General features: G+C 45.4%; 2 protein-coding genes across 3 annotated transcripts in view; both read left to right on the top strand.

The window, feature by feature from the left end:
* Positions 1 to 9,315, top strand: part of ece2b (endothelin converting enzyme 2b) — a 19,398-nt gene extending 10,083 nt beyond the window's left edge. For both annotated transcript variants that reach the window (XM_034603581.1, XM_034603582.1), the window contains exons 6-19: positions 1 to 7; positions 282 to 347; positions 1,472 to 1,660; positions 4,206 to 4,348; positions 4,914 to 5,028; positions 5,256 to 5,366; positions 5,479 to 5,577; positions 5,705 to 5,782; positions 5,882 to 5,985; positions 6,359 to 6,469; positions 7,299 to 7,366; positions 7,546 to 7,736; positions 7,818 to 7,913; positions 8,677 to 9,315. The exon at positions 1 to 7 is cut by the window's left edge and continues 140 nt beyond it. In XM_034603581.1, the coding sequence (XP_034459472.1) occupies positions 1 to 7; positions 282 to 347; positions 1,472 to 1,660; positions 4,206 to 4,348; positions 4,914 to 5,028; positions 5,256 to 5,366; positions 5,479 to 5,577; positions 5,705 to 5,782; positions 5,882 to 5,985; positions 6,359 to 6,469; positions 7,299 to 7,366; positions 7,546 to 7,736; positions 7,818 to 7,913; positions 8,677 to 8,853 (1,555 nt within the window). In that variant the 3' untranslated portion in view covers positions 8,854 to 9,315. The remainder of the gene's footprint in view (positions 8 to 281; positions 348 to 1,471; positions 1,661 to 4,205; positions 4,349 to 4,913; positions 5,029 to 5,255; positions 5,367 to 5,478; positions 5,578 to 5,704; positions 5,783 to 5,881; positions 5,986 to 6,358; positions 6,470 to 7,298; positions 7,367 to 7,545; positions 7,737 to 7,817; positions 7,914 to 8,676) is intronic.
* The window catches only part of ano7 (anoctamin 7), a 48,285-nt gene that overhangs the window by 20,109 nt on the left and 18,176 nt on the right, over positions 1 to 10,000 (top strand). The gene's annotated exons all lie outside the window — the stretch shown is intronic.

Here is a 10,000-nt window from a genome sequence, read left to right as displayed (position 1 = left end):
CATCCAAGTAAGCCACGCCCTGACGCCCCGCCCCCGCCCCCCGACCCCCGACTCTGTAGCAGAACCAGGTGACACCAAGTCAAATCTTAAAAACTGTAACAGATGAACTGGACCGTCAGAGCATAGGCGAGAAAATCACAGAGCTCATTTACTCCTCCTCCTCCATGTTAGCAGATGTGACATGGACCAGACAAAAAATCAAAGCAGACGTTAATGAAATGTTTCTGAAGCTGACGCAGCGTCACCACAGGCTAAAGATCAGCTGTTGACCTCCTCTGCAGGTCGACCAATCAGGGCTTTCCCTACCATCCAGGGACTATTACCTCAACAAGACGGCCAATGAGAAGGTAAGAATTCTTAAGATGTTTATTTAGATTGTTACACTCAGTTCATATAAGTCAGTGGTCACCAACCTTTTCGAGCCCAAGATCACTTTTTAATTCCAGACGTAAGCTGAGATCTACCACCCTGATATCTTCCAAGAAACCCACTTAGGAGGGTCATATTTATTAGTTTTTGCAATTTCTGTAAAGGCTGAATGTACGAGCATAAATATACACAAAGAAAGGCAGTTGTTTAACTTTATCTATTCAGTGCACAATATTCACATTAATATCAATTCATATTTACAGCATCTGTTCAGTGCACAATATTTAGCTTCAGTTCAACAACATGTTCTGCAGAGGAGCTGCTGCAGCACAATGTTTTTACATATGTTTTGCCTTGAATATGGTCATAAATATGACTACTTCCTTGTATGAAAGAATTCCCTTGTACTCAAATGAATACCAGTACTATACAGTATGAAGCCGTGCGTCTACCGCTCCTGTAAATATTTCACAATAAAATCTCCTTTTCAAACAAAAGATTGGATTCCGTCAGAAACGCTGGAGTGCTTTTATTTTGAAACGCTTACAGAAAGTGGTTTTAACATTTTAAAATGCACGTTTGTGACATAATTTCAACAGATAAACATTAAACTCATGTGAAAGATCATTTTCTCTGTTTATTCTGCTGTGAACCACAATGTTTATCTGTCTATGACACAAACGTATTTACAACACTTTCCGAACCCGTTTCAAAGTAAAAGCACTCCAGCGTGTCACTTTCTGAATCCATTCCTTTGATCTCACGGGGCTTTGATTGTTATCGACAGACCGGGAGGTGCTCGTCTTCAGACCGTAGAGTCCTGGTGTTTAGTTTAGTACATGAAGCCACTTGTTTCGAAGGCAAAGCAGGAGATAAACCAGCAGCTCCGCCGCCGGTAACCGACACGCTGCCATGTGAACAACAGACAACCGACACACAGCTGATCTGCGGCTCGACGCAGACAGTGAGTTCAGAGAGTTCGGGGATCGACAGTGAAGACTGCGAGATCGACCGGTAGATCGCGATCGACGGGTTGGCGACCACTGATATAAGTAATAGTGTTAAATTGTGGCTTTGCTCTGGCGCCTCCTGCTGCTGCCAGGTGCTGGTGGCGTACCTGGAGTACATGGTGGAGCTGGGGATACTGCTGGGTGGGGAGAGGAGCTCCACCCACATTCAGATGCAGCAGATTCTGGACTTTGAGACCGCGCTCGCCAACATCACCGTCCCACAGGACCAGAAACGAGACGACGAGAAGATGTACCACAAGGTGACCATTGCAGAACTACAGGTGAGGTGGACGCCACCTGAGAGGATCCACTGAGATGCTCTGTCTGTCTGTCTGTCTCTGTGTCTCTGTCTGTGTATCTGTCTGTTTCTGTCCATCTCTGTCTCTGTCCATCTCGGTCTGTCTCTATCTGTGTCTGTCTCTGTCTGTCCCCGTGTCTCTGTCTGTCTGTCTGTCTGTCTCTGTCCATCTTGTGTGTCTCTATCTGTCTCTGTCTCTGTGTCTCTGTCTCTGTCTGTCTCTGTCTGTCTGTGTGTCTGTCTGTCTGTCTGTCTGTCTCTGTCCATCTCTGTGTCTCTGTCCATCTCTATCTGTCCCTGTGTCTCTGTCTCTGTCTCTGTCTCTGTCTGTCTGTGTCTCTGTCTCTTTGTATCTGTCCGTCACTGATGTGGTGCTGCACTGTATCCGTCTCTGTCCTTCAGGGCTGCAGATGCTTCTGGGGTCACCATGGTAACTGTTGCTATGAGCTGTTGCTATGTGCTGTCTGTTAGATAACAGGACGTGGTTGATATGAACCTGAAGGAGTCTCAGAGACACGTCCTCACCTTCTTCTTCTCTTGCCTTGTTTTACAGTAGAGCGACTAAACAAAACAAAGAACCATCCGCTGACCCTGTGTCAGCTGCTCACAGCGCCCTCTAGCTGAAGACGGAGTCTGTTGATTCTGTTGAAATTAAGATATATTTTATTAAAGGGGACATAGCATGTCCATTGTACCACAAGTTGATCTGGTTCCTTGGGGTCTTAATGAAATGTCTGTAACATACTTTGGTCAAAATACCACAAGGATCATTTCAAACAGCTCCTTTTTACCCTGTATAAAACAGCCCTCCACAGAGTGACCTGTTTTGAGTGCCTGTTCCTTTAAATGCTAATGAGCCAGCTCCCCCCTCCCCCCTCTCCCCCCATGATTTTAAACGATATAAATTACATATTTTATATGATATAAATTATCAAATATGCATCCCATACTTTGTATTCCCCTTCTGTTGTCCTGGAGTTTTAATTTTCCCAATCACATAATTAAATGTCCCCCTCTGCCCCCCCACTACAAGCACACAAGCAGACAGACAGAGAGAGAAAGAGAGGGGTGGGGGGGGGGGGGGGGGCTATGAAGACCATCATTTACCCCCGAACCCCGACATTCAACGGGTACAACAACAAGCGGAGAAAGCAGAATCGCGGGCTGACCTTATATATACAGTCTATGGGGCTGACCAGCGGAGAAATGCTCGTCCCGTGTGAACAGCCAGGCGGCTGCGCGCTGGAGAACGGCGCTGCGCTGCCTCGCTGCGGCGCTTCCGCGTCCGGTGTACCCCGGCATAACGAGTGTGGGGGCTCTGTGTGATTGTGCCGGTGTTACAGTAGCACTGAACACTGCGGAAGTCTTCCACAGCCAGCAGGGCTGTGTGGCGCTGACACAAATTCCAGCTCACGCACGGGAGAGCGAGCGGTCGCTCCCGAGCAGCTGCTGCAGCCTCCCGGTCCCAACGATCCAGACAAATGCCACATGTGAGTGAATCGCGGGCTGACCAGCGGAGAAATGCTCGTCCCGTGTGAACAGCCCGGCTGCGTGCTTGGGAACGGCGCTGCCTCGCAGCCTCCGGTGTAAACCCGGCGTAACGAGTGTGGGGGGACGGGGGGGGGGGGGGGGGGGTGGGCCAAGACCATGTAGGGAGACTTCCAGTTCCTTGTTACGACACAAAACCCAGGAAGCTCAATCGAGTCGCTCAAGCATGACGTTTCTGACTTAGAGGAACTATAACAAAACGTGCGAGTGTTTTTCCCCAGAGTGTTTGGGTTGGTAGACATGAGCCAGATACCCACATTAACCTGTAGGAGCACTAACAAAGTGGAATTTGCATGCTATGTCCCCTTTAAATCACCTGTGTTTTTATTTCTCTTTTTTATCTCTACTTCTTTCATTCGTATTATTTGGGTGAGTTATCATAACAAACACCATTTTGATGCTGATACTTTTGTATTCTTACGCAAATAACCTTTTGAATGCAGGACCCTCTGCTGGAGTTGACCCTCTTTGTGTCAGGACGATGTTTATGAATAAAGTTTTATTGTTGTTTCCACTCCGGATTAACCAGGTTGACGTGTTGACCGTTAACCAGTCGTTCAGCCGATGAGTTGGTCTGTGTCACAGGAATGAAAGCTCCTGTTGCTATAGTTACTAATTGGACCTTATGGTCGGACATGTTGAAGTGTTTTGTCTTTTTAGTTGAAGCAGCTGTCAGAGGTTTGCTTTTCATCTCAGCGTGTCCCACCCGGGTGGTGCAGTCAGAGATGGACTAAGTCACATGGTTTAATCGCTCCCATGGTGCATTTCACATCCAATCACAAAGCTTCAAATATTTAATTTCTACAATTGGTTCTGGATCATTTAGTAACTACGGTGATGGATTGTCGTCATTCAGGCTCAGGCTCTGCTCTCTGAACTCTAAGCTGATTGGTTCTTTCTCCACAGCCGCAGCAGCCGAGGCTGATGGGTATTGCAGTATTTAGATGAGACTGACTCCGTGTTGTCGTGTTGTCTCTCAGCTCCTGGCGCCGGCAGTGGATTGGTTGGACTTCCTGTCATCCGCTCTGTCTCCTCTGGAGCTGAACGACACTGAACCTGTCGTCCTGAACACCAGAGAGTTCATCCAGCAGGTGTCCGAGCTCATCAACAAGACTGACCGCAGGTCCGAGTCCGACAATGTACACACACTCTGTCCACTGTCATATAGAAACTCATTATATGTATATTATATATATTTACAAACCTGCATCAGCTCCCAACCATCGACTGTAAATAAAGACGACGACTCGTCTCCACTTCCTCCAGAAATGAAGCTAAAATATCTCAGATACAAACGCTGCCATCTTGTGGTGATGACATCATTTACATTCAGAGTCTCTATAGCAGTGATCGTGGGGTGAGGCCGTGGTATCATGACCGTTACTGGAGCCAACCACCAGGGGGCAATAAAAACAGATACAGCTGGCTTCACTTTTGGGAGCTGTCATGTCGTCCATCTTTTTTTACAGTCTGTGGTTCGCACTATAAGCAACTACATATATGCAAAACAAGCTAGCTGGATGCTGTTGTTTGTGTATGGTCCACCTAGCGCCACCATCAGGTCACTTTTTTATTCGTCCAATATTTATTGAACACATGCAGAGCTAAAGAAACTCCCATCAACCTCAGCTGTGAATCAGCAAATGTTAGCATGCTAACAGGCTAAATTAAGATGTCTTTCTCTTCAGCGTGTTGAATAATTACATGATGTGGACGCTGGTTCAGAAGAGTGTGGCCAGTCTGGATCAGCGCTTCGAGAACGCTCAGGACAAACTGCTGGAGAGTCTCTATGGAACCAAGAAGGTAGATACTACTGCCACCTGGTGGTGCTGCTGAGGAAGCTAATCAATGAGAAAAGGAACAGCTGGTAACTGTTCTTAAATGAAATCTGCTGTAACTGGTTCTAACTGGTTCAAGCTGGTTGTAACTGGTTGTATCTGATTTAAGCTGGTTCTAACTGGTTCTAACCAACTGGTTGTAACTGGTTCTAACTGACTGTAACTGGTTGTAACCTGTAATGTTTGCTGTAGTCCTGCACCCCACGCTGGCAGACCTGTATTGCGTACACTGACGACAATCTGGGCTTCGCATTGGGAGCGCTCTTTGTTAAGGCGACGTTCGACAAACACAGCAAAGAGATCGTGAGTCATTGGCGGGTTTACACCTGCAGAAATAATGACTGTCCTCTGGTTAGTCCACAGGGACCTGATACAGGTGTGTTCACCTGTGTGTCTCTCAATCTGTCTGTCTCAGGCTGAGGAGATGATCAACGAGATCCGATCAGCGTTCAAGGACGCTCTGGACAGACTCAGCTGGATGGACGACCAGACCAGACAGGCTGCAAAAGAAAAGGTACATGCAGAATAGGAAGACGACAGGTAGAGGACAGGTAGAGGACAGGTAGAGGACAGGTAGAGGACAGGTGGATTAAAGATAACGACCAGTCTTGTTCCAAATGTGTCTCTTGCTCCCTCGTCAGGCAGATGCGATCTACGATATGATCGGATTCCCAGAATTTATCCTGGACCCAAAAGAGCTGGATGACGTTTATGACGGGGTGAGTTCTAACTGGTTTTAACTGGTGTAATATTCACCTGCAGACAGGAGGTGGTGCTCTTCTGCACACGTGTCTTATAACAGCTCTGTTGTGTTTCAGTACGATGTGTCAGACGACAGCTTCTTCCAGAACATGTTGAACTTCAACAACTTCTCAGCGCGTGTGATGGCCGACCAGCTGAGGAAGACTCCCAACAAAGACCAGTAAGAGTGACACAAATATACTAATCTAATAATCAGAGGTCGCATTCACAAACCGACTCCCAACTTCCTCTTCATTTACTTCTTCTATTGTTTAATTCTGTCTCTACTTCCTGTGATTGGTCCAAAAGTCCAAACTCTCCAACAAAGTGTTTTCACTGCAAACCAACAGAACCAGGTTCAGTTTGATCCAGACCCAGAACTCCTCTTCTGCTCTGAGGAACCTTTCACACCTGATGTTCAGGTTCAGACTGAACTGAAGAGTCTGAACGAGTCGTCATTTACTGACTGAGATTAAATGATATCCTTGGGAAAGATGACCTCTGTTCCGTTTAATGAACTTTAAATGAGCTCCTCCTCTCGTTTCCTCCCACAGGTGGAGTATGACTCCTCCCACAGTTAATGCCTACTACATGTCCACTAAGAACGGCATCGTCTTCCCTGCTGGGATCCTACAAGCTCCTTTCTACGCCCACGACCACCCTAAGTCTGTTCACCTCAATATCTACCCGTCTGTCTGTATTTCACCTTTTAACTTTTTACATGTGATCATATATGTTCCTGATTTAAGAAGATGGTTGATGGGTTTCATCATACAAACACACACAGACACATTAACATCAGATTGTGATGGATGTTGCTTATCTCCAGAGGATGAACCGTGGGCCACCGTCACAAACTATACTTGTGAGCTCTATGTTTCAGACGCATTTAAAGGGATAGTTCACTGAACAATAAAATTCCCTCATTATCGCCTTACCACTGGGGGGTGAAGTGTTTGAGTCCACAAAACACTTCTGGAGCTTCAGGTGTAAACAGTGTAGCAGCAGAATCCAACACATCTGAAGTAACTGGTGAGCAAATCTTCAGATGTAATAAAACAACAGAACACAACATCTCTATTCTGCTCCTGTGATGTCATCAAGTGTCTGTTCATCTTCAACTCGAAACGACGTCAGTTACATCAAGTTTTTAGCCTAAATGTCGTGTGTGATCCTCCTCACGAGCTCTCGCCTGTGCAGGGCGCTCGGTAGCATCGCTAGTTCCAGAGGACGTTTAGACTAAAAACATGAAGTTACCCCTGACACTCCAGTGTTTTGTGGACTCATACACTTCACCCCCCCTCCATCATAGTGCTGAGGAGATAATGAGGGAATTTAAATTTTTCGGTTAACTATCCCTTTAAGTTGTTGTTTGTTTAGATTTGGGCTGTAATGAACACTGGAGCCTGTAGGGGGCTCTATGACTTCTGTCTTGCTACTTTTCAGGTCTTTACAGAAACCTCTTCACCTCATTTATAAACGTTGTGTTTTCAGGGCACTGAACTTTGGAGGAATCGGGGTGGTGATGGGTCACGAGCTCACTCACGCCTTCGATGATCAGGGTGAGTCTTGATCTTTGCTCCAGTCTACTTCCTATCACAGGTTCAGTCCGGACAGACTGAAGACGTGTCGATGTGGATCCTTATGTGAACGATGTTCGGGATCAGAATGAGAGAATATGATGTGACAGTGACATCTCCTTAGTTTCATTAAGATGTGGCCTCGTCCATCTGTGCTTCAGGTCGCGAGTACAATAAAGAAGGAAACTTGAGGCCGTGGTGGCAGAACTCGTCTGTGGAGGCGTTTCGTCAGAGAACGGAGTGTATGGTGGACCAGTACAGTCGCTACACCGTCAACGGAGAACACGTCAATGGAAAACAGACGCTGGGAGAAAACATCGCTGACAATGGAGGCCTGAAGGCTGCGTACCATGTTCGTAACAACAAGCCATCAAATCACCTGAACTGTGAAACACAACGTCACTTCATGTTTTCTACTATATATTTTTTGCAGGCCTATCGGTCGTGGGTCCAGAGAAATGGAGAAGAAAAAAGACTTCCTGCCGTCAACCTGACCAATGACCAGCTCTTCTTTGTGGGATTTGCTCAGGTAAAAGAAAATAGAATTTGGCGTCCCACAGGGATCTGTTCATGAACATCAAACTCACACTGACTCATATCATCACTTGATTTTGTCATGAACGTCATAAAATGTAACTTTAGATGCACTTAGGGCGATCAGTCGATATCGATATATATATCACGATATAAATCAAATAACCAGCAACCAACTTTTTTGCACATTTGTGTTAATGTACTTTTCTTATGCACAAAACTGATTTTACTTGCTCGTACAATCATCCTGTGCCACTGCACTTTACTTAGAACATTTCAAACCACTACAGTGAAAAGGTGAATATAATGTACATACTGCATTTTTTATTTAATTAAATTTTTTATTCAATTGCCTTTTTATATTTCTTTGTTCACTTGTCTACCTGATTCTGACGTGCCTGACCGGAAACAAGGTCATTTACACCAAGTTTTAAGTCTAAATGTTCGCTTATATCTTCCGACGAGGTGCGTTTAGGGACCATGGGACATGCGAATGTCCGCTAGCTTAGCCACTTCCGGAGGACCTTTAGGCTAAAAACACGGTGTAAATGATGTTGTTTCGAATTTGAATGTCGGGGCTTGTGGACACTTGGTGACATCACAGAAGCAGATATGGAGGCGTGTTATGTGAACAATCCCTTTAAGTTATTAATCTAATCTAGTCCTATATAGTCCTAGGAGCCCAAACATTAACACATGTGCTGCGCCTCCTCACCAAAGTGAAACTCACAGTTCTAAGTCTCTGGTGTATTTTTCAGGTGTGGTGCTCAGTTCGGACACCAGAGAGCGCTCACGAGGGCCTGGTGACTGACACCCACAGCCCCCCCAGATACAGAGTCATCGGGACGCTCGCCAACTCCCCGGACTTCAGCCACCACTTTAGCTGTCCCATCGGGACGCCCATGAACCCCGGGACGCGCTGTGAGGTCTGGTAGACAGACTGAAGGGGGGGGGGTGTTACCTGAGTTGATCACCTGATCACCTGAGTTGATCAGGTGATCATTAGATCATTAGGAGCGTTCCAGGTGTTAACTTCAGTTTCATACAAATATTAGAAAACTGTTTATTAGACGATCCGACGGACTTCCTGTCTGGAAGATAAAAGACTCAGTGGACTTCACATGAAGAGACACAGAGGACTGATGAAGATGATGAAGAAGATGAAGGTCGACAAGGTTTCTGCTTCATCACCATTATTATTATTATTATTATTATTAATGGGCTTTGGTTTGTGTGTGTGAGTGTGTTGTCGTGTGAAAGGTCTTTGTGATTCTCTCTGTCTCTCTCTGATGACATCACTGTTACATCACAACTCATCGATCCACGAACTCGTGTCTCAGTCAGAAACTTGATTTTAAACTTTAAGGTGTAAAAATGAAAAACCTCAGGTGAGTGGAGAGTAACAGAAACATGATCCAGGTGTGATCCAGGTGTGATCCAGGTGTGATCCAGGTGTGATCCAGCGACGTGAAACAGTCAAAGTGAAACAGGAGTAAATAACACATGCCAGCCTCTCAGCCGGGCGCCATGTGATGCTCTCAGTTCATTTTTTAGAGTAATGATATAAAATAGAATTCTTAAAATATAAAAATATCAAACAAATTTTATAACTTCTGAAGAAAATGTTGAAATTGATCAGTCTCATCTTTTCACTCTGTCTTTATGGCTTTGTATTTATTTTACTTTGTTAGCCATCTGCTAGCTTGCTTACTTGTTAGCGTCTGTAGACAGTCATGTTAATGTTAGCATCCATGTTTATGTTGCCAAGCAACAGTGTTCTTACAACCAAACCACCTGAATGTCAAATGCACACGACTTTACATCGTGACCACGAGCTGAAGGTCGTTAACACGTCACAGGTTTAGCAGCGGAGGTCACAACCAGGAAACACGTAAACATGTGCATTAGCATGTTGAGCTACAGACGCTAATGTGTTGTGTGGACGTTAAGGAGACATGTCTCAGTCTGAACGTGTCTGTTACTCACAATCATCTGACGACATCGAAAAGTACTAAACACTAAAAATCACGAATCATTTACCAAACATCTTCAAAATATTAGTTTGGCTTATGAAATCGTTTC

The sequence above is a fragment of the Hippoglossus hippoglossus genome, chromosome 13, assembly GCF_009819705.1.
Source record: "Hippoglossus hippoglossus isolate fHipHip1 chromosome 13, fHipHip1.pri, whole genome shotgun sequence".
Taxonomy (NCBI): domain Eukaryota; kingdom Metazoa; phylum Chordata; class Actinopteri; order Pleuronectiformes; family Pleuronectidae; genus Hippoglossus; species Hippoglossus hippoglossus.
Note: the sequence above shows the minus strand (reverse complement) of the source record. Positions and strands in the feature narration are given on the sequence as shown.